This window comes from Harpia harpyja, chromosome Z (genome assembly GCF_026419915.1).
Source record: "Harpia harpyja isolate bHarHar1 chromosome Z, bHarHar1 primary haplotype, whole genome shotgun sequence".
Taxonomy (NCBI): Eukaryota; Metazoa; Chordata; class Aves; order Accipitriformes; family Accipitridae; genus Harpia; species Harpia harpyja.
The window spans coordinates 89489029-89513641 of record NC_068969.1 but is presented as its reverse complement, the minus strand read 5'-3'; the positions used below and the strand labels follow the sequence as shown (position 1 = coordinate 89513641).

The following is a 24613-nucleotide window of genomic DNA, read 5'->3' as shown; positions in this document are numbered from 1 at the left end:
AATGCAAAAAGGGGTGCACTTACAGTATACTTCATCGAAATTTGACAGGTCACAACTGGTTTTGCTCATATCCATGCTGCCCTGATAGATAAATGAGTATTTAAAATATGATTATTCGGAAGTAAGAGTTACCTTAGAAGGGCTTTGTGTAGTGACTGATCATGTCACTACATGAATGTCATTCTTGCTCTTTTAGTTCAATCACTCTATTCTACTTTTACTTTATTGCTTGGTATTTAGGACTGTATGAACTTAGTGTCTTGTGTTTCATTAGTAACACTGGTATTTATGGTTATATGTTGTTTGCTTTTGTCACTAGCATGTAGATTGAGGAAGCTCTGTTAATTTTGCTTCAGAATAGTAACAGTCATACCTGCATTATTTCTTTACAAGTGAGTTTAACTTAATCAGGAAGAACTTAAACTAAGTTCTATTCTTTATCATGCTATTTCATGATAAAAGTATTTACCTACAGCTTCCCCTTCACTCTTTGTGACCCTTGAGGATGGGTTTCTCTCTGCTATTTAGAAGAGCATGGGGTGTAAAACGTGTAGATGATTTTGCTACTAGAGACTAAGGAGCCTTGAAGTGCTGTGTAAATCTCATGCTAATCATTGTGTTGGCATAAATGTTGTTCATGGATAATGTATGCAAGAACTCTTGACTGTGCTGATCAGAGCTAAATAATTCTCCGCTGGCAGGAATTTACCAGTGCAATTGCAAAGAATAATGCAGACACTGAAAGTTGTTTATTTCTTATTAGAAAAAGAATGGTAAGTAAAAATAAATCTATATTCTTAAATTGTGTGTTGTTTTCACTGGAATATAAAGCAGTCTTAGTAAGCTGTCAACTACCATTTAGTTAACTCATGTTAATACAATATAATAAAAAATTATCTAGAAACAGGTTCTTAAAATAAGGAATGTGATTAAAGTGAGGGTGGTAGTATTGGTTATGCTCTGTATCCTTCTACAGTGAGTGCAGTGCAGTTTAGGTGCATTCAGACATCCAAGCCAATGCCTCTCTTTCCAGTGTGCCATAAGGAAAAATCATTCTTATAAACTAACAGAGAATCTTAGTCCTTAAGGACATCATATCCATAACTTCTTCCCATGCAGAATTAGTGCGGTTGTTCTTCTGAATATCAGACTACCATAGGAAATGTAGAAGGCGTGATTTTGAGTTCACTGAAAGCATGAGAATGGAGGTTTGGAGAGAGAGAATGTTCTGTAATGGAAGTAGATCTGGAATTAGAGTGTGAATGTTAGAGAAACTTCTGCCAACAGAAGAGTTTCAAGTGCAGCCTTTGCATTTTGATTTTTACATACTGAAGTCTATTAACTTGATCCAGTGTAGTTATGTCCTGTGTGGGAATTGTACCAAGTTGCATATGAAGTCAGATCAATAAAGCTCCTGGTATTTTGTACTATGGCAATTATTCTAGAACAGTCAAACATTGTTGAAAAAATTCCACTATAGTAAGAATATTCCTGCAGCTCCTAGAATGAGAGCAGTTGCTTGGGGTTTAAAAAATTATGATACAAAATATTTTGATTGGTGGGAAAAAAACATCCTCATCTGTTATATCAGGTTGAGGTACCAAAAATTGCAGTCTGATAGATTCAACTAAAGGTAACGTTTAGACCATCTGTGATTTCCACAGCCAAAGAACTTTTTGTTGCTACTGTCAAGAGTCCAATACTCTCCGACCATGTTCCTTTAGATACAAAACACAAAGAGGGTTTAGTCTTCTAGTACCAGTTTACTTGTCTGAAGATATTTGCTGTTACATGGGATCTTGGTTTAGCAGAGTGACACAGCAATATACTGAAATGTGAATGTAAGCACGTCATGGACCATTTGCATCTCTCAAATTTACAGGTCAGCATATTCTGTAAATTAAACTTTATTTTCCCATCTCAATAGGAAAGAGAACAAACACATCAAACAAGGGCTCCATCTCCTTTGTACAGACTAGTCTAACGTGAATTCACAAATTCTTCCCTTAATTCATGAGGTTTCTAACTCACAAGTTCTCCAATTCACAACTCACAACTTGTAGGTCACACCCCTGTGAACAAAATAGTTGCCTAACTGACGGAGAGAGTGCTCATCCTTCCTTCATCACAGTGCAGGACTCCCCTGTATCACACTGGGAAGGACGAAAGCCTGAGCAGTCTGGCTGCTGTTGGATATGTTTCAAAACCTTTTTGGGTAAGGTGACATATTTATACCTTCCAGCTTGGAAGCTTGGTCTATACTATCTCTATAAGTTAGTGGATTCTGAAGGAACTTCCCAGACAATCAATGTGCAAGGATTATGGCTGCAGGAGACAGGTGATAATGGCTGTGTAATGACCTTTAGCCCTTCTGTCCATCATGTCCTGCCTACACCTACTCTTGCCTTGACCTAATGGCACTACTCTCAGGATACACCAGGCCTTACATGAGCTGTGTGTTAGCCAAAATCTGCGCATGACTTGAGTGAACAGTCACAGCATGATAGAGTAATTGTAATGTACAGTTAGATCACAGTACAAACATGATTCCTGTTACTGGTGTCTATACAGTAACCATCCTGACACAGGCCATCACCAGTTGCCAGGAGGGACTATGTGGGTTAAAGCCAGCTCAAGCTCATTGCTCTGTTGAAAGGTCATTTTGCTGGTTGCTCAGTTTTTGTATTGTGTTGAGTTGAGCCAATGCTTCCTGCATGCTCCGCTGGCTAGCACAGGAATGCATTCACACTTCTTGATTAACTAAGGCCACTTACACAGCCAGTTGATCCACTCAACTGGTACAGCCATTTACCAAAAACAAAGGCCACCCTCTGCCCCTGCCTGTGTTGAGATAAGTTCAGCTTTCTTTACAACAGCTGTGGTCACTCCCTGTATTCTTCCCTGAGCTTCATGATCATACTGCTCATCTCCTCTGAGTCTTCTTCCATTGTAGCAGGCTGTTGATCAATCACAGCAGCAGATTGCCAGGATTCAAAACACTTGCAAAATTCTTGAACTGTAGACCAGTTTAGGTCAGCTGCTGGAAGCATTTGTCAGCTGGAGTTGTTCTTAAAAGGGGAGTAGAAAATTTCAAACCCAGCTATGTGGAATTCTGTTATGGAGCAAATTCTTGTTCAAGTCTTGTCTCCAGTGTTCTCTCTGTTTAGAGTTTTGTTTCCCGGTTTGAGTAGAACATTGTTTTTTGTAAGGGAATATTTGTGATGTGTGATGCTGCTGCTTATAAGAAAGATGATCAGAATCAAAACACTAGACTTGTGCTTTTTTTTTGGTAGATGACTGTATACTCTATTTCCGATCATACTTGTCTGAAGAGAAGATCTCAGCCAGCACTGTCTGCTGTTTGCCTTTAACTCTGTGAAAGGGGTTATGCTCTTACTTTTTTTTTTTCTGGGGCTAAACGTGTAGCCTATGAAGTCTTTGTTCCTTTTTGCTGCCTAAAGGTGTGCAATAGAAGTGAGGGGACAAATTTCCATTCCCTTGATTGCTTCTCTTGAAATATTTGAATAGAGTTATCTTTTAATATGCTTATTACCAAATAAGAATAGTAATTTGCAAGCTGCAGTTAATTGTCATGAGACAGGGGGAAGAAGCACTGTTATACTTGATGGTGATCAAAATTTTGCATTGCAGTTTTATGTATCACTTATTACAATGAGCCGTGTATTCTCCTCAGTTATAGACACTCAGATGTTTATTATCTTTGCAAAGGGCAGCACCTTGCAAAATACAATTTGTCTTTTATTTTCAAAATGAAAAAAATGGTTAAAACCAGTAAAGAACATGCTCTGGATCTTCTCTGAGACTGAGGCAAGAATAATATTTACGCAGCCCCATCACGCTTCTATTAACTACACATTATAAATAAACTTCTGGTGCTTTGCTGGTTTATCAAAACATAGGTTTGCTGTTCAAAATATCACTATGTCCTGTCAGTTTAGGAGGGAGATGTCTAATGTCTCCTTGAGACACAGCTTGAAACAATCTAGTTGTAGAAAGAAGGTTATTTCAACTTTTAAAAAGGATCTGACCAAAATCTGTCTGTGTGGATTGTCCAGCTCATAGTTCACAAATGAGTTTCACCATGTCTAGTGCACACAGGCGACTCATGGGGGGTTACAAAAGTGACCCAGCCTTGGGTTGCCTTGAGGCCCTGTCTCTCTGCAGAGACGACTCACAGGGAGCTGTGTCAACAGCTTAGCCCTGGGTTGTCTGATAAACCCTAAAGTAAACAGGGCAGCGGCTGCACCATTCAAAGAACCAAAACCTGAACTGAGCTTTGAAATCCCTTAACAAATAGTATGCCCTGAGTCTCAATCCAACCACTATTCAGTTGCTGAGGAAGCAAGGTAAAAAAAAACCCAAAACCTGGAGGGTTTCAGCTTCAGTTTCAAATGACAACCTTGTGTATTCAAACAATCACAGACCAATGAAGGAAAGATAAGGGGAAACTGCACTCAGATATACATAATCCATTTAGGCATATATCATAATCCACGAAGACATAGTCATACACGCCGTTCCACAAGTCAGGGGATAAAAACTCTAAGATTCAGGTTGGAAATGGGGGGGGAGTCACTTGTCTAACTATGCAGTTGGCTCGCGACGGAAACCCTTCCCCCCCCTTGATCGGGATGCCAGTCAAGGTAACTTCCCTGGTATTGGAGAGCCCTTACCTGGAGGGGTAGGTGAATATTGTTTATGCTTTAAGTTTGTAAATGCGTTTGTGGTTGTCTGTGAATCGCTTGTGGTTGTAATAATGTACTACTCTTGCCTTAAAAAATTGCAATAGTGCATTCCTCCACTGTATCTGTAAAACCTGCAATAGTGGCGTGTTAAGTCTGCAAGTGAAGTTCAAGTCATTTGCTTGAACCTTGCAGTTAAGTCCTTTTCCGTCACACTGTCCAACTCTTCTATATAACCTCTAGTACTGAGCAAGGGTGATTGCATATTTGAGTGCTGTTTGCCACAGCATTAATGGCCTCAGAATACCTTTTTGTTTTTTTCACTGACACTAATAAGACGACTTTGGATGAAAAGTGAGAAAGTAGTTAAATTCACGTTCAGTATTATACCTCTGATCCTGATCAGATAGGATAGATTAGCAGGTTGTTTCTGAAGGACAGTTCATTTTTTTGTTTAGCTCTATTCTTTTGGCATTGCTACATGTTCATACGAAAATCAGGCTTTTTGACATTCGTTCTTTCCCTATCCAGCTCTAATGCTGTTGCTGTGTTAAAATAACAAAATCATAAATTATTAGGGTCGTGTTCTGTAACTTTGTAAAACAAAATGCATATCTGTGCTGGGTATAGAGTTAATAGCTAAAAGTTTGCTCTTCTGCAGAGTTTCTGAAGGTTGCAATGGTTTTTCTCCTTCCCCATGTGATGTTGGTATGGAGACCAACAGTTTCCAATGCCACATGATGCTTTCTGAAATGAAGTTCTGTTTGTGGAGTATTCTTTGGTCTGGAACTTTTACTTTCTGCTCAGGTTTTTGAAACTGAAGTGAATGTTCCCATTATGATGGTAGCAGCCTAATTACTGATAATCTCTGTTTGTTGCAGTAAATTTAATGATACATAATATCTTCCCTAAAAGAAAAATAAGAAAATAAGAAAAATAATTGGAATAAAACATGCTGTACTATTCAATTCAATGTCTAAATGCTTTTAAATTTCGAAGCCTAAAACTTAATTTCCTGTTCTTGTTACCAGTTTAGTTGATTAAATTTGAAAATGGCTAAGACCGGAGCAGTAAATTACTTGTAGCAAAGTTGTGTAATGATGTGTCATACCCAAACAGTGGGAAAATTCCTTCTCTTCAGGCTACCAGTCCTCAGTATTGATCCATTAAACTTCTGAGAAGTTTTTTTAAAAAACTGTATATTTTACCAAATTGCTGCCCTCAGCTTGGGCCACTGATAGCAGATCATGTGTGAGAACAGTCTGTCAGAGCTTATTTACTTAATAAAAGCAGAAGTAGTCAGATACTAGAGGAACACAGAAAAAAACCCCAAACAGTAGTATTAGGATAACAGATGTCTGGAAAAACAGCTGATTTCATTACCTCTACTATAAACAAGAATATGGTCTAGAGATTTGTCAGAGTAAATGCATGTGGGGATTATGTAATGAAGTACATTTTTATACTTTATCATACCCAAATGGTTCAGTGACCTTCGTACCTTAGTGCACTGTTACTGGATGGCATCATTTAATGCAGTGGAAGGCACAGAGGTGACAGAAGGAGAGCATTAGGAATAAGAATGAAATTAATAGGTATACAACTAGAAAATTATGGAAGTACTGGAAGGCCAAGATAAATTACATAAGATCATGACATAAATATGTAACATACTCTCAGTGGATTAAGTGAAGGATATATCCTATGGCAAATGAGAAAAATGGAAGCTGAGTTGGGATAATCTGTACATAGAGAGGATTAAGGGGAGGGGAATGATAAATTTGTAATACTATGATCTCAGACTATGGCAGTTGTCAGTCTATTTTAATATCCTGGTTTTATTGGTTACATTTTGTTCCATTTTTTTCTTTGTAAATAACTTGCAAACTGTGCTGTGTAAGTTGGCTATGTTTGTAATCCAAGCAAATAGTAAAAGTTTAAAAATAAAAACAAACCTTCATGCATTTTACAGCAACATCACAACTGAAGGAAGAACACAGTGACATGCAGGAATGGGAACAAGTGGTGAAGGACAGAGCTGGGAATACTTGACAATAGTAACGCGGCCAAATATTTTACTTTATGAAAGGCCAGCCAGATTCTTCATCACTGAAATTAGATGTTTTTCAAGTAGACTGGGTCATCTGTCTAGCATGTCATATTTTTTTGAGATCTTTACAAGCAACAAATATTCAAATTCTTCCATTAGCTAACCAATACTTCTCTCATTTGTAGGAGAAACAATGACAAAAAGCTAGAGCCTGATCTTAATATACTGGTGTGATTGGGAATAATCTGTTTATGGTCTTCTGCTTATGTAGTGGGGTAGGGAATTTAGTCTAGAGAAATGGTGTGTTAGATGGGGCTTCTTTAGCTCAAGCTGATTTTGATTTTATGATGTGTAGTTGTGTATGACCTTGGGAGAATCACCAAAAAGCCGTTGTAACTGCCTCTGCATCACAGTTCTTCCTTATTTTCTTCTTGTTTTGGAGCATGAGTGTCATAGTTGCAATTCAACCTACTTGACTGGGAGGAGTATTAGCCTGACAGTTCTCACCTCCTTTGGGCAGGAGACCTAACAGTGACAATAACTGTGAAAGAGTGTCAACCATCACCCTCGGCCTTGAATAATTAGAAACATACATTTCCAGTGTCCACTGAAATACTGCTTTGTGACAAACAGTTAAGCTTGTCTCTGCATGCTTGTACCAAAAAGTAGTACCCATCCACTATGAAACCAATTATACAGACAATATTTGTTTTCAGAAGTGATGACTAGAATGTTAGAGGTTTCCTCTCTCCATTTATGAAAGAAGGATAGTATTCTTTTGAAGGTGTCCCAGTTGTTATTAATACCAGGAATCTGCTAATCCCTCTTCTTTCCAAATTTTTTTATTCAGCTGTCAACTCGAATAATAAATTTTCTGTAAGGACTAACTAAATATGAAACAATATTTAATTTCCTCTGTTTACTTAAATATTAACTTCTTTATTCTTAGCTCATTTTTTTCTTCCCATCGGTTGGAACTCAAACACATGCCCATTCGCTTCTGGGTGTGGATTAATTTTTATTGCAGTGGTAGTTAGCCACAGCACCTGGAAGTGAGGCCTTGTTGTGTCAGGCGTTATATAAATTCATAGTAGATATTTCCTTTTGCAAAAGAGTTTAAAATCTAATTAGATGAGCAAATTCAAGGCTGTAAGGAAAATGGATGCAGGTACATACCAACATTGAAATATACCCACAGGTTGCATTGTGAATGCACCAAGGCAGGCCCCTGGCCTCAGGAATTTAGTCTCATTAAGGAAAATGGCAAAAGTTTTTAGATTTTTGACCTGAGATGTTAATTGACAAGAAGTCTTTACTGAGAGAGATGCTTTTTGTTTCTGGCAACGCTATTTTTTTGGTACTTGAAGTGATCATCCTCTTTAAAATGAAATGACGTTAAAAGATTCTGTTCTTTAAGGGAGAGGTAGTTTTGATTTGACTAACCATACAATAGGACTGTTGGTTTAAATATACTTGTATCTTGGAAGCATATATTTGAATTGGGTAGTTTGTTTTGCATGGGGAAAGGAGGTTTCTGATGGCATAAATCTTTTGGGGCTTGGGGTTATTTTAAATGCCTAGCTTCTGACTTCCATCCAGACTGCAGACCAGTTAGCCTTTCCAGAGTATCAATCCTTATTCTCTGTTTCATTTTTAGTCTTAATATCTGTGAAGGAGCCTTCTGAAGCCAATATGGAACGACTTTGCCCTGTTCTTTCAGAAGAGACTTCTTCACAAGGGTCCACATGCGGTCCAAAAGAAATCAATGAAACCATAGTGACTGAATCAACTTTATCCGACGAAAAAGTAACTCAAATAGAAAACATACTTGATCTCTGGAGTGGAAGTCTTAAGGTATTTATTTTGTATGGAATCCTTAAAAGTTGTATACAGATGTCAATGTGTTGTAGAATAAGTGAGAGTGCAGGAAAAGTTGCAGTGTGATTGGACTGGGAAATAGTGGTTTTCTTTTTGGTTGTTGTGTATTGCATGTAAGCACTAGAATATCTTCTTTCAAGAACTTTGGAATAACTTTCTCTATAAGGGATATTCAGTTATTATCATTCAACAGTTTGTTATGTCCAGTAATATTTATAGATATAAACAGCCTGTGTAATGAAAGCGTGACTGTAAATATTCATGTCTCCTTAATTGCTAAGTGTTTTAAAAGATTAGGGAGGAGGGAGTAATTTTACTGATTGCAATACTGTCATCCTTTAACTTTTCAGACAAATGTTATGACTGAATTGAAAAAATGGAAGCTTAGTTTGATAGAACATCACAAGCTTCAAATGAGACAAGAAAAAGAGAAACATGCTGCACATGTGAGACAATTAGGCAATGAGATGGAAAACCTGAAGGAGTTGCTACATACTTATGAAATCTCTATTGGCAGGAAAGATGAGGTAGTAATTCAGTTTCATAATTCAACAGTTTCTCTCTTTTTAAAAATATCCACATTGAACTTTTGGGTCTATCTCCTTGAACAAAATTCTTCTTCTTGCAGGAAGTAGCATAGAGAAGTAAATAGTATGTTTAGACTGTATAGTAGAAAAAGATCATTGTTGCTAATAATGTTGTCCATACTAACAGTGGAAACTTAACATGTTGTATGTACATATTTGGCATTGTTTGCTGCTTAAATCTAGGGGCTATTTTTGTTCCTTACTTATTTGGTGAAGATCACACTGGCTTAGACGAGTCTATTAGCTCTTACACTTTAAAAGCCTTTAATTTTTCAATTATTTGATCGGTTTTCTGGAATTTTAAATGGGCAGCAGTCTCTGAAATGTTAAAGAGTTTCTATTTTAGGATTCTTAGGAATTGTACATTTGTACAAATTCTTAGGATTGTACATTTGGGGTCTCTGAGTTACGCTTCTCTGCTATCAACAACTTCAAAATTAACTAGAATTGTGGAAATGGATATAAAATTTTGGCAGCCCTGCAATCACATAACAAATCCTCTTATTGCTATCCTGAATTTTTAACCTAGTACTGGAGAACACTTAATGGAGTTTGGGTTTTTAATTCCTATTTACGTTTTTTTTAAAAACATCCATTGGAGGAAGGAGTTAAAATATGGAAGATGACAACGTTCTTTCTGTGTCCATTTGGAAAACAGTCTAATCTGACAGACAAAGCAAATATAAATGTTATAACATTACAAGAACAAGATTAGTATAATACCATGTAACTAGTACATATGTGCAGAGCCATAGTTATTGCAGTGTATACCATTCAAACATAACTAATTCTTTTGGATATCATTGTATGTCACTCACGTTTAATGCGCCATAATTCTCAATGGTACTTTGAAAGCAGTATTTTTTTTCTGTTACCAAAGAAATCATTTCTTCAACCAATTTTATAGTTCTGTTTCTAAAAAAAAATTGTTTTCAATAGAAAAGTATTATTGCCACCACCTTAACGGTAGGTGGCAGTGCTTCCATACATACCAAAACTGCTGTATTCTGACATGGGCATGACCCAAAGTCCACCAGCCTCATAAATATTATGAATACTGTAGATTCTTGTTTTCCCATTGTAAATCTCACAAATGCTTTTTAATGGCAGAAATGTAGTAATTAACAAACATGGATTTAGGCCAAGACTTCTAGTGTGTATCAACAGGTATGCAGCATCAAAAGTTGATGGTTTATGTTCGTATATGACATCTTTTCAACAAAAATAGTTAATTTATTCATTAATTCATTTCCTTTGCTTTCTATTTTCTTGATAGTTTATGCAAATTTACTTCTAATTTTAGATAAATCCATCGTTACTTATATAGCTGAGACTATTCAGTTATTCTGAAACTGTGAAAAGTTAAAATTAGTCATATTTAAGCAGAGAAAAGTAGCTTATGCTAGATTTATTAACATACAGTATTATGAAGGACTCATTCTTAAAATTCTAGAGATGGATCAGCTTTAAATTACTTTAAATGTATCAAATTAACCTTTATTTGTTTCTGACTTTGATATTTTGAACACTTTAAAGAAACCAAGCTTTTGCCTAGTAATATTTTGTTAAACATTCTGAAGATTGACTGAAACTTTTTGTATGAAATTCTGTACTGAAACAAAATAGGATTTTTGTACTATTTGCTGCGTGAATTTGATTTAAGGGTAAATTTTATTTTAAGTATCATTGATTTCATTGATGTATGTTCAATAATTATTGCATGTAACATAGGCAATATAACATATTAAGATATGTTAGCATATAGTATCATAGAATATTGTTCTTCACAATCTCTATGCAGTAGTTAACATAACTTTACGTTACTCCCCAAGAGTCCCAAGACTGGTCACTATTGCCCATTGGAGTTGCTCAGATGTCACTGATGGCAGAATCTAGCTTAAGAAGTTAGGCAAAAATATAGGGAAATACTCAGTGATTTGGTGTATCCAATTTGCATCATGCCTGGCCTAATTTTTAATCAGGAAACCTCAGCTGTTTCTGTATACTAATTAAAATGTATTTATAGATTGGTGGTAAAAGTCCCTAGTTGCATTCTCTGTCCAGTAGACCAGCTTGCCTCTGAAATGTTTTGATAGCTATAGGCCTATATGATATCTTTCATGGGAACTTTTGAAGAGAATAACAATTCTTAATCAGATTTTTCTAGATCTTAGGAACTCCTTAGCTTGTTTAGTCTGTTCAGACAATTGGATAACCTTTCTGCAGCTAAATTGTTTCTTTACACTTCAGTTAATTAATAATACACTAAAACTTTTAATATAAATGCTCCTGACTTATCAAAATTGTCTTTGAAATAAGTGATTCTTCTGACTTTATGCTACAGTAACATTTAATTATAAGGAAGTAGCACAGAAGCCTGCAGATGTACCATGAAATAAGAATTCAGTTGAACCTTTCCGAAAACTACACAGTGAAAGTGTTTAAGTGCCACAGTCTCAGCATTAAAGCCACAGAAATTTTATTTCTGATTTGAACTCTGATTATTTTTTCCTGCTTGATTAGAGTAAGGGGAAGATTCAGTAGAAAGCATCTGTTAAAAGCAAATGCTTTAAGTGAAAAATAACTGATGCATAAAGTACATTGCATTTGACCTTACAAAGATCATAGCTATTGAAATAGTGTTAATATTTCTGCAGGTGATTACTAACTTGACCCAAGCATTAGAGAGGCAAAAGGAGAGAATAGAGTTGATGAGGAAGTTTACACTGTGGCGGATTCAGCATGTTAAAGCCAAACAAGAGGTATGTGGACAAAATAAAAATGTGATGAAAATAGAACATTTGAACTCAAAAGGGTCAGAGTTGCTGCAGTTCCTGTTACAGTTTGAAGAAATGACAGTGTTTCTATTTTGATGTGTTTGACAATGTCAAATAACAGTTTGAAAACATCAATTCTGAAAAGAACACTGCTGTCGGAATATTCTCTGGGATGGGGAAAAAATTAAACCCATACTTGTCTTATATTGCTCCAATTACTGTGATCAGCTCACAGCAAATCCCCATAGATTACAGGATCTACATTTTGAAGTAGGTGCCAAGGGAATCTCCATCTAAATTTCAAACATGTTATGTTTGAACAGTGATGTGATACAGTATCACGTTTTTGGGGGAAGCCACTTTTTCACAATTAAAACGTCAGCTGCCCTCTTTTCTCACGTTGCCAAAAGTTGTAGCTAAGAGCTAGTCGCACACAACATGTTGGGCACTGCATCAGGCATCTAGCAGTAAACAGTCTACTAAGTGAAATATGACAGAAAAGAAGGAGCCCATTGCAAGACTACAAACCTCTCCCATTCCATGCTGTTAAAAAGGAGAAGCTGTGTTTGGGACCTTTGTTCATTGGTACAGATTCCTGGATAGACTCAAGTTCTTTGATGCTATCCAAAACTCTGCTGATTTGCAGAGAGGGATAGCCTTTTCTTTCCTTCCCTCCCATCTTAGAATTTACTAATAATTTGGAGTCTGGTTTTTACTCAGCTCTTCTTATTTTTTCTAATTAATACCTGAAAAAATAATTTAATGCTGAAATACATCGTCTGGTGACTATTTTGAAATAGAGTAGAATAATAGAATTGTCTTAAAGGACTTTTTAAAGTATCCTGAAGTCTAAATTTACTTAAAAGGTAGGTGTTTTATACTAATCATCTGCAGTCTTTGTTACTGTGGTTTTATATGGTTCCTGCAGTGAATCAAAATGTGCCATATATCCACTAAACGGCTTCACACATGCATGGTTACACCATATATGTGAGGCTGTTGTTTAAGTGTCATTAAGCTAAGAGTAAAACCACTGTTTTGTGTAACTTAGGAGTTCACAAATATGGTTTCTTGTACTGGGGACAGTAACACTCTGTGACACGTGAGCAGGAAGAAATGTTGAACTGCTGATGCTGTGTTTGTGTACCACTTCATTGCGGCATGTGTAACTCAGTTTAGTGTTTCTACTGTGGTCTGTGTAATAAGTTGTAAAACAATCATCCACACCCTCTTGAGTACTTAAATTTTTAGGAAACCTGAACTTGCATATTATGTGGTTTTATTTGTTTCCTAAGGAATATGCAAATAGAATAGCAGACAGACAATTCCAGACAGCTTTGATGAAGAAAGTATGGGCAGCATGGCGCTCTCTTAGTGAAGAAAAATGGAAAGAGAAAGTGGCAAAAGCCTGTCAGTTAAGGGCAGAAGATGTCTGTGTTCAGCTCACCAATGATTATGAAGCCAAAATTGCAGAGGTAAAATAGGGTTTCTTTTTTTCATTCTTTTTCGCCTTCACTCCCCCACCCCCAATCCCTCCAAAGTATCTCTTTCTCAGCAAACTTCAAAAACATGAGGACTTCCCAGCAGAACAGAGTTCCCAAGTACACAAGAAGATCTGAGGAGATCTGAGATCTCAACTGTGGTTTCTAGATGTGACTTCTTTTTTTTTTCCCCCTGCATCTGATGTAAAATGTTGCTGATCTGCACGTACAGGTGAAGTAAATGGGACTCTTCCTGAAATGAGATTAAGGTGAAGTTAAGTTATCAATATGTGCATTGGTGCACAGTAAGTAGATAAAGTTTTTAAATACATATTTTTAAAGCTTTGGTTTTTTATAAGAAATTAAACCTAGAATTTTAAAAACAGACTTACCAAATATGGTTTACCAGCACAAAACCAGTAAGTACTGAGTTATAAAAGTAACTTAATCTGTCTTTTCTCAGCATTTTTAGTTTTTTTACAGTAGCTAGAAAAGAGTGATTGCTGATGACAATTCACCCTATGCTTAAATAGTTTTCTGGGAACACTTATTCTTCTGTTGAGTGAATCCATGTTCCTGCAGAAATCTAGCTTGTGCCAGATGCCTAACTTCTAAAAGACAAAAACTTGCAAGATAAATTTCTGCTTAGCTGGTTAGGTAGGGTCTGACAGTCCTTCCAAATGAACCCTTGTCCTTGGTATGCTCTAGTACAAATAATGTGCTGTAGTACAAAGAAACGACAAGTAGCTGTTCATCTCTGGTGAACCAGAGATTTTGAAGTGAAAATGTGTATCTTTGTAAACATAGTAAGTGACTTGAAAGCTAATTGAGGAATATGTTCATAGTTTGCATTCAGAAGTACAAGACAACTGTTTCCTTATTCTGTTTCATAGCTAACTGCTACTTTGGAACAGACAAAAGCTGAGATTCTGCGACTGCATGGTGAAAGAGAACAGTATGAAGACACCATGAAGAAGGCTTTTATGCGTGGTGTATGTGCATTGAATCTTGAAGCAATGACCATGTTTCAGGGCAAGGACAGTAGGACAGATCCTGGTCAGTATGAAAAGCAGCTCTAATCTGGTGGGGGCAGGGCAGGGGGGCGGGGGGTTGTTGGGTTTGTTTGGATTTTTTCTTTGTTCTAAAGGATTCTCCCTTTACTCTTTGTAATTTAATATGAGGTCTTGTGGAAATACAGCGTTTGTCGAGCTCTTATTCCTTTAAAAAGTCCTGTTGAATATGTTGAGAAATATTCTGATGCTAAACTTTGTACTGCTGTAGTTGAAAGGTCGAACATGTTCTCTTCATCCCGCCTTGCTGGGAGGGCGGTAACCTGCAACTGAAGGCAGAACAAGAAGCGAAGGATGGCAGACTTCTTAAAATACTGTGGAAGATTACCCAGAATTCTGTCAGCACCCAGGTTATTCAGGGGGTGAGGGGGAAATCCTGGAAAACTCTCCTCTGTTCTCTGGAATCTCAGTGTGCAATGAATCTGCTTTTCCCAGACAGCTCTCTCTTCTTTCTTAATCTTGCCTTTTAATGCAAAAAGGGCAAGTAATTCTCCTAGGTTCTGTATTTAGTTAGAGTTCTGTGCCAGAACAGGAAACACCAGTCTAATTATATCAGCAGCACACTCATAAAACTTGTGCAGCTACACAGGAAAGAGCTGCACGCCCTTACTGATGTAATGAAATCACCCCCTCAGAGTGAGACAATCTATAGCAGTAGGAACATAATCATGCTGGTGCAGCAGTCTACATTAAAGAGAAAATAGCTGTGCCAGCAGGAGTGTCACAGCTGTACGTGTGGCTTAACAACCAGCTGTACTGACAGCAGTTGCCAATGGCCTTAGACAACTAACTTCAGATGCTAAACTTAACAATCTTATACCAGAAGTTTCTGAACTACTTCAGAGAAATCCCTCTCAAAAAATGCAGATATAAAGAGGAAATAAAAACCTGATGAAGTTGTAAGAGGATACTTACCTGAGCAGCTGTCTGAGCCTGTTAAACATATGCAGAATTTGTGCAGTTGCTTAGGAAACTAGAATATGACTTTGGCTAAGTGCAGTAGCTGTGTGCTTGTAAAAACATAGGATCAGTATTTGGGGAGGGTCAGGAATGAATGATTTCTTGAAGATAGTGAGTTTGGGAATAAAGTTACAGGGCATTGCCCAACTATTTTATTTTTCATTGTGCTATAAATTCAGAACTACTCTCTCTTGAAGCTTTATCTTCTATTTGTTTGTTTATTGTTTTCCAAAAACATGCAACAGACAATGGGTCTCCCTAATAATGATGGCTAACCAAGTGGTGTGAAATAGGAAAGTATTGTTTCTGTAAACCTGTAAAGAGGGTAAGTAGGAAGGAAATGAAGATAACTGAGCTCTAGAGCTGCCATGACCAACCCCTGGGGTTCATGGACCAAACATTGTCCTTGATTTTTACTACAAAGCAGGAACTGGTACACTACGCAGGCACAGTATCTAGAGATTTTGCTGTGCTGGACAACGCTGGCATGCCTGTACCCAACTTTCTGGGTGTCCAGCATCATGCTTAATTTCTGGTGGTCAGTGTGGTCCTCATCAAGCTTCATAACATGTCACGGTCTCTGTTGTCCTTGGTCCTATGCCTGCCATTGTCTTCTACTGCCTCTAGTACCACCTTCTCCCCTGCCCAGGCACACTATCTCTTTCTTGCTATGGCCAGATGGTGCTTTTAATGAAGTTAGCTACATAGTTATTTAATATGGTTGTACAGCCATTTATTTGCATTCTTCCTCAGGTCAAACAGAACAGTGATCTGGACATCAGGGGACTTCAAACATCAGATTAGATGATTATTGTGATTTGTTCTAGTCTTGTAATCTGTGGACATTAAAACTTCCATGTGCCAGAGTCAGTCAGTGATTTTATGTTTATACGAACATTGCAGTGCCACCTACTGTCATTGGAAATAAAAGCAGAGTTTGATCCTGTTACAGATTTATTATTATTAGGTTATTATAATGTACATTTAATATACATGCAATATGCAAATAACATACATATAATATATATTATAATCTAGGTTATTGATAGTGTGCAAGTATCACAACCTTAATGGGTCCATAACATTTGGAGTCAATGTTGATGGTCTAAAATATCTCTGGCTCATTTACTGACAGATGATTTTTTTTTTAATTATTATTAAGATTAATTTTAACCTCTTTATGTATTTAAAGAATATTGAAGCCACAAGAATTCATTACTTTTTACTTTAAAAAAAGTCACATTGCTTTTTTAAGTAACAGATCAGATTTGATAGGTCTCTAACTATGTGTTGGTCCTGTCTATGCTTAAGCTTAATGTGTGTGTATACATAGATATGTATAAAATGCATATTCCGGCATACTTTCACACTTGAAATCTTTCAGTATTGCACTGATTTGAACTACCTTCCTTGTATTTTTCCTGCTTACTTCAAGAGAAAAAAAACAAACAAAAAAAACCCCCCAAAAAACCAAAAAAACGCAACTACCAGATGGTGTCACTCTTGTCCCTGGAATAAGCGAAGTTCCCTTGTCTTGGATCTGCTGCTAGCATCATCTGCTTCAGAAATAGAGTAAATAAGAATACCTCTCTCTGCTTCCTTTAAGGAAGTTTGTATTCTAAAGAAAAAGGCTGAAACTTCTTGAAAAAGATACTGGGCTTAGGTCTGCAGATCTGACCTCCTCAGGATGTCTGCATTTCAAGACAAAAGAATCCTGGATGGATTTTCTGCAAGCTCAGACTTACCCAGCTAGTGGGGAGAGATGAGGGCTGTAGGGCACCCACAGATCGTCCCAGCCCTCCAGCCAGGATGTGGCCAGTGTCCAGCCATTGTACGTGGACAGGAGATGCTGCTGAGCATGATCTATGGCTCCTTGAAATTGCAGTACGTTCTCAGGAAAGGTAAAATAACATTTTATTTTACTGACAGTGAGCCCCCTTAAAGATCTTGTGGCCTCGCAGAAGTCCAGTATGGCCTTTCTGTGTTTTGCTGCTCTCTACCTGAACTGGATTTTGGCCCTTAGCATAAGAGCAGCTTTGGCACACTGGATTTAGTATTGGCAAGCAGTACAGAGAACCGCAGTTCTTTGCCCTACAAGTATGTGACAAGTGCCACAGAGATGTTGAGGCATAACACAGAAACAAGCCCTTGGAAAATATTATTTTGAAGCATCTGAAAAGAAGGGTCAAATACAGGAATGTTTGTACAAATATGTATATATACACACACCTATAAAGAACAGGCTGATCCTTTTAATTATATTATACAGAAATCTCAAAAGAATAGTCAATTTTTACTGTCATTTATCTCTTTCTTTTCCCCTTAGGGTTTGCTAGATTATGTGCTGATCCCATTACTTTATGTTTCTAATAATAGATATAGGAAGTAGGAGAAATGATAATGGTACCACTGTTGCAGGAAGGCTACCTCCTTCACAATATAATCCACCCTCACCACCACCTCCACCAGCAACTACTCTTCAGCTGGAAGACATGGTGAGTGTGTAGCTGGAACAGAACTGCGTTTGCTGCTGACAACAATGAACTTCCTTGGTTGGAGGTTTTTAAAAACAAATGCCATAGCTCATGAATTGAAGGAATTTGAAGACAGTGTAAGTGTAGAAAGAAAGCTATGGTTATGCTCAGACTGCATGGTGTAAATGAAGTGACTGGGGCACAGCTGCTGTGACTTGCTGTACTTCCATTAAGCTCTGTTTTTTATTTTAGTGAAAATGTGTTAAACTAATGAAGACAAGGTCACTATAATAAGCAGAACTTGCTCTCTAAGATTCTTTCTGGAAAAAAAGCTGTTAATGAGGGTTTTGTTTTTTTTTTTTTTCAAAAAAACTGAGCTTAATATAATCTGAAAAGAAGAAAATCTGGCTTGACTTGAAGCTTCTTTTTTAAAAGCGTAACATATATAGACACAGAGGGAACTCAGCTTATTGTCCTGTCATGTCAGCTTAGCCAGATCATTATCCAGTAGCTTGGACATTATGGACCTGCCTGGATTCATCTTGAAGACGTTGCCACTGTAAAGCAATTTCATGCTAGAGTACAGGTTAGAACAGAGAAGATGTGCATGCCCCTCTCCTGATTTTTCATTCTAATAGTACCAAATGTTATTCACACTGTTTCTATAATTTTTAGATGAGTATTTTTAAATTAGCCAGAAAACAGTAAAACTAGAGATAAAATATCTGCAAAGAAGTTAAATTTAGAAGTGTAATTGGAATAGTGAAAAAACTGACTATCTGAAGAGTAAAACTGTATTTTCTAGAAAGTTATACTCATTCTCTGTAAACTCTGGTTTCATTCAGTTTTCCACCCACCTGGGTCATGCAAGCACTTCTCAGACCAGGCTAGATTCTGATTCTCCAGTAATCGTCACTAGCGCAGCTGCAGGATCTGGTGTGGCGTCAACTCAAAAACTGGTAACATGTTAATTTAACTTTTTTATTTTTTAAGGCATAATTATAACAAATATCAGTGTGGGTATCGTTATTTCCGCATTTTTCAGAGCAACACAAGTATGTAGTTGAGGAAACTGCCATAGATGTTACATAGCTGAGTGAAGACACTAGCTTGCAAATGCTCATTAACGTTACAGAAACCCATTTATGTTAGAAGCAATTTTAAATTATTTTTGGAGGGGACGGGGAAATGTGGCAAAATGAAGAATAGAAGAGTGCACATACACTTACGTATAGCACAACAGGAACAACTGGTGTTTCACATGATACCATTCTGTTATGGAAAGAATATGCTTTGCTTTAGCATCCTGCTGTTTGAAATGTCTTTCTCATTCCCCCTTCCATATTTGTTGCTAAACTGTCTTTTTACTTTTCTTCGCTGTCTTCTGCATTGCTCTCCTTTCTTTCTCCCATCTGATACAGTTTGCTACCAGCTGTCAGAGAAAGATGCAGCATTTTACTGCATGGAAGCTTTTTTTGTATCTGCTATGTCACTGCTAGAAAGACTTTCCAGGGTGATGGAAGTGCCTGTAGCTGTCACTCAAGTATGCAGCCAGTAAGCAAAGCTAAACTATCCATGCTGCTTCATTTTTGTCAAATTAGCCTTAGTCCCCTCAGGATAGAAGTCACTTGCTCGAAATGCTGTCTCATACTTAAGAATGGAAAAAGATAGAACAAAACAGGTTGCGACTAGGTGGAGCAAATTCAGTCCCATATAACATAACTGGATTACCTGCAACATCCCATGTTCCGTTTAGGCACGTGGCTGATAAAACTAAGCAGACATACTAGAGCACTGTAAATATTATGTTTAGAATTTTTTACCAGCTAATACTTAATTTATTTGTAGCCCGTGGCAAAAGTAATAACATCTGCTCAACAGAAAGCAGGAAGAACAATCACTGCTCGAATCATGGGCCGAGCTGATATGGGACAAAAAGACAGAATTTATGGTAGTTTAGCAGTGATGGGAGTTGCTCCACCCATGAGTTCAATCATTGTTGAAAAACATCATCCAGTCACTCAGGTAAGTCAGAATTGTGCTTTTAACAGTATTCTTATTACAACACATCTGGTAGTAGTTTAAAGAAAAATGACTATCGTGAAAAGGTATTGGACAAGGCTAAGACTGAGGCCTGTTTAGAATAACAAACAGTACCATCTTTGGGCTGGGTAGAAGGTACTGGTGAGGAGAGGAAGTAAATACTACCACTTTAATCTATTTGTCTTGTTTCTGTAGTAATTATTTCACAGGTATCTTAGTCTTGGCCATCTCTTTCTTGGACAGCTCTTCCGTGAGTCTTCCACTTCGTAGAAGTGGTCAGTTGATAGAGCAATGTTTGGTGTCATCACCATGCAACCACAGTTTAAAGACAAGCTTCATGGTGTATAGCAGGAAGAGTGGTAGAGGTGGTAGAGATATAGATTAGCCTGACAGGCTAAGTGTAGCAAATTATTGGTGAAAAAAGTAAAACCCCTGTCCAGAGGCAATCAAATTTAAGCCTGCTGCTTGTTGTATTTTGAGTCCTACTCCCCCATCTATCCTGAAGAAAACACTGAAATAAGTGCATTAATAGGGTATGAAAGCAACATACAAGAAGGCTGTAAACAGTGGCCTAAACAGCCTAGGCAATTGCTATGCTCTGAGACCAATCTGAGCTAAAAATTGTTTTAACTGGAGGTGTATGAAACAGTTGAAGATTTTTTTTTAATATATATAATTTAACATGTAAAGTAGGATCTGAATTTTCTCTGCGCTATCTGAAAGTCCAGTTTCTCTTCAGTGATACTGCTAGAACAAGCAGAAGTACATCAGGTCCCTTAATGTGAGCTGGAGTTACTGGTAACAGTCTGTGTGAGGGATGTTCTGCTTTCAGTCATTTTGTGTGGTGAATCAGAGCCCTGTGGCAGGCTGCACATAGCTTTTGACAATTTGGGCTCCTAAGCAGAAATTAATATTTAAATTGTATGTCCTTAGGGGGTTAGAGGTTTGGTGTGAGACTTCTTTCAACAATTTCTGGATTCAGATTTTGTGACAAGTACCTGAACTACTGTACCAAAACCTGAGTTCTAAAAATGTAATAAATGTGACAGTCCCAGAGATATATTACATGTATTCTTTCTGCAAATAAATGCTTAAGTGGAAGTCAATCAAACTGAAGTATTTCTCTTTAATTAATCTCACAAGGGAGAGACTTTACCTTGATTAAAAGCAGAATGACTACTGTTTATTGCAGTAAGGTGGCTAGTTTTGGGGGAGAAAATTAATTGTTGTCAAATAAATGCAAACCTTTTCCTTCAGAGACGAGAGACCTTTCAGAGACTTCCTCATAGCAAATACTGAACTTCAAAAGGAAAGTTGGCATGATTAAATTAGCACTACAGAGGAAAATTCTGAACAATTTGGTAAAAAAACCGAACAAACTAACCTTGAAATAAGATTGAGGTGATAAAAGCTTAGGGTATCTAGTAACTGGAAGTTTAGCACTTTATGTTCTGAAAAGTATACTACAGATAAGGAAGGAAGAAAATTACTCATTCTGTTAAAGTACCTTTTTTTTTTTTTGAGAAGTTTATTTCAGTTTGCTGGATTGCAAATCTTTCTGTTTAAACTACAGCTCACTTATAGCTATTTTAATGGGAATTTTTTTCTACCATTAAGTGTTTTGATGTATCTGATTACTTTTCAGCAAACCATATCCCAAGCCACTGCTGCTAAATATCCTCGAACTGTGCTCCATTCTTCTGGTTCTACCACTGTGAGACCTGCAGGACAAGCTGGGCGAATGCTTCAGGGCCAAACTCATGCCAGTGTTCAGTCAATAAAAGTTGTTGACTGAGTGAATATCTTTCTCACCAGAGGGGGTTTTTATCAAGGTACAATATAAACCTCTTCCCAGTCTTTTTAGATTTGATCTAGTAAGGCCTAAAGTATGTATCATGTTTTTACCCTTTTCTTAAAAAAAAAATTTTTTAAGTAAAAATGCTTTTATACTAAATATCTGGAGGGGAAAAAAAGAACCTGAAATGTTGTTCTACCTCCAAATTATTTGAGAACTTATTTTATTAAGATAAACACTTTTTATTTAAGGAATCTTTTGCACACTTTTAAATAAAGGATAGAATGTGATTTTTGTCTGAATCTGCTTAGTCCCAATGTTACTAACATCTACTTTAAACTGAAAATTAAATTTAATTTTTGTTATATCTGCTTTTAGTTGCTTATGCAACCAAGTGTAGCTGACATGCATTTTAATTATATCCTACAACAGCATACTTATATGAAGAATTACAGGGTGGTATCTTTCACACCCAGGGTGAGACTTGGCCCAGGTGAGGTACCAAGTCCATCAAATTGTTAAACATTCTCATTTTCCAAGCTAACGTTGCAGAACTTGATGCATACCTGTCAGTATCTAAGAATTTGTTGTCTTAGATCCCTGACTGCAAAACCTGGGGATTTACCAGTCTGTTCTTCATATTTTTATGATGCTCTGCAGCCGTGTCAAAACAGGCTACACGCAAGAGGGCAGTTGGGTGTAAGACTTCAGGCTAAGATACAGATCGTCATCTTTTTAGTACAAACAATAAGATTCGGTACAAAATAATGCTAGCTACATATAGACAGACAAGGCAATTCAATTCTTCCATTACATGAGAAAACTATTACTATTTTGTTATACAGAAGACTACAAAGATAAACATTTTACATAATTTTTCAGATATGAAATATATTCAATAATGAGAAAACCTTTAAACATGTTCAGCAAGACACTACTAAATATTAACTCTAGACATGAACAAGAAATAGGTAAATAATTGCTAGATGTGTTAAGCATTAAATATCAAATGTTCTTTTTGAATATGTATACAAGGTTGTGCCATGATAGAAAATTCTGCAGCCACACAAGGTTTTAGACATGACATTTTTGTGTATTTTCACTACATAAATCAAATGCTGAAGAAGAAAGACTTATGCTAATCCTAATACTAATTAAACAAGAGAAAAACCCTCTTCAGATAGGAACACTATAATCCTAGCAAGACTTTATAAAAACCTGAATCCCAGATGAGGCCAGGTGCCAACCTATTTCTGGACGTGTTGATTTACACACATAATTTTCACTTATTAAATTTAATTTCTTTCATGTAGAAAACATCTCATTTGCATTTCATGTCAGCTTAATTTGCAGTTCCAATACGGAATTAGTGTATCAATGTTAAGCCAGATGTAGAAATTGTAGGGGGGTAGTTCTTGCTTAGCAGCCAGCCATTCACTCTTAAATTCTTTAAATCATTGTATAGCAAGCATAGGAGAAAGAATTAACCAATATTTCAGGAGTGCGAGTGCTTCTAGCTTGGAAAAAGTCACACAATTCCATCTGGCATGCAGTTCCATCATATATGCCATGGTTTATTGATGAAGTCACGACATTGCACATTTTCTGGAGTCCACGTCAGTGCTACTCGCAGCTCTGATCTTCTCTGCAAAGTAGAAGAAAATGCTTGCTTTTTACAGGGCCAGACTAATGTAACTGAAGGATGGCAAATCACATTTCAACCATGTTTGCAGGACAAAGGAGGGAAGCAAAGTTTGCACATTTTTATCTTCCTTCAGAAATCTTAAGTCTTGCTTAAATGCTTTTCCTCAAGCAACCTCACCACCCAGCAAGGGCAGTCCCAGAAAGGAAGAGAGTGTCCTCCAGCTCCGCCAGGGTCACACCTTCCCAGCACCAGCAGGGACCTTGGCACCACACGACCGTCCCGCAGAGGACAGTGTAATGTCCTCTGTAACAACTTACCAGCTACAGGTTGAAATCCTGCTTCCACCAGGTCTTCATATATATGCTTGACAGGATTCTGATGAGCCAGCAATATACCATGTAACCATATGAGCAACATTCTGTTTCCATGTTCCTTATAACTTTTTATCCCTGTGCAATACACAAAGCATTTGTCTGTTCCATATCCTGGAAACAGTGTATTTTGTGCTTTTGCCCTTTTAGAGTTCCCAGAGGTTTTAAAACCTACTTATGTATTCTTAGTTCCTTTCTCACCTAGAAGCAGAATGAAGACTGAGACTTACACAGGTTAAAAATTAAAACAAACAAAAATTCTAGTTTTATCCTAAGGCTACTGTAAAGGGAGGAAAAAGCTAATACAGCTTAAAATTATTTTTTTCCTTTCATTTTTCCTCAACATGTGGTAATATACCCTGGAGTAGTAGTAAACAAGTACAATGCGTGCTGTAGAAGTATTGCTTTCCCAGCACTTGAGATGCCTGAAACCATAAACTGCTGTTTCATGGCAGCTGTGAAGACAGAGCATGAACAAGATCTTTGGGTGTCACGAGGTTCCCCAGGTCCTCATTTGCAGCATGACCTACAAGACCCTTCCATGCTGCTTACTGCTCCTGTTTTTGATATCCAAAGATGAAGGTTCCTTCAGGCAAAGGGAGAACCGAAGTGGCCTGTACTTCTACAGCACCACTTCCCAGGAACCAGCAACAAGGCTTGTATCTATTCACTGCTCTTTTTCATAACTTGAATAAGAGCAGTATGGCCAGCGTGTATCTGTGATGCTCACATAGTTTAAAAAGCAACTCCACGATGTGGTTTTTATAGCTTATGTATTA

The 24613-nt window shown here is 37.2% G+C and overlaps 2 protein-coding genes across 9 annotated transcripts in view; one reads left to right on the top strand and one right to left on the bottom strand.

Annotated features, from left to right (window-relative positions):
* The window catches only part of POC5 (POC5 centriolar protein), a 31295-nt gene extending 9175 nt beyond the window's left edge, over positions 1 to 22120 (top strand). For 4 of the 5 annotated variants that reach the window (XM_052777520.1, XM_052777516.1, XM_052777519.1 and 1 more), the window contains 9 exons: positions 8411 to 8607; positions 8982 to 9158; positions 11876 to 11980; positions 13291 to 13470; positions 14370 to 14532; positions 17883 to 18001; positions 18826 to 18939; positions 19829 to 20005; positions 21669 to 22120. In XM_052777520.1, coding sequence (XP_052633480.1) covers positions 8446 to 8607; positions 8982 to 9158; positions 11876 to 11980; positions 13291 to 13470; positions 14370 to 14532; positions 17883 to 18001; positions 18826 to 18939; positions 19829 to 20005; positions 21669 to 21818 — 1347 coding nt within the window. In that variant the 5' untranslated portion in view covers positions 8411 to 8445 and the 3' untranslated portion in view covers positions 21819 to 22120. The remainder of the gene's footprint in view (positions 1 to 8410; positions 8608 to 8981; positions 9159 to 11875; positions 11981 to 13290; positions 13471 to 14369; positions 14533 to 17882; positions 18002 to 18825; positions 18940 to 19828; positions 20006 to 21668) is intronic. The other variant, XM_052777518.1, reaches the window with a different exon arrangement.
* A 79-nt stretch (positions 22121 to 22199) lies between these two features.
* Positions 22200 to 24613, bottom strand: part of ANKDD1B (ankyrin repeat and death domain containing 1B) — a 35831-nt gene continuing 33417 nt past the window's right edge. For 2 of the 4 annotated variants that reach the window (XM_052777513.1, XM_052777510.1), the window contains one exon: positions 22200 to 23912. In XM_052777513.1, the coding sequence (XP_052633473.1) occupies positions 23602 to 23912 (311 nt within the window). In that variant the 3' untranslated portion in view covers positions 22200 to 23601. Of the gene's footprint in view, positions 24036 to 24613 lie in introns of all 4 variants that reach the window. The other 2 variants (XM_052777514.1, XM_052777515.1) reach the window with 2 other exon arrangements.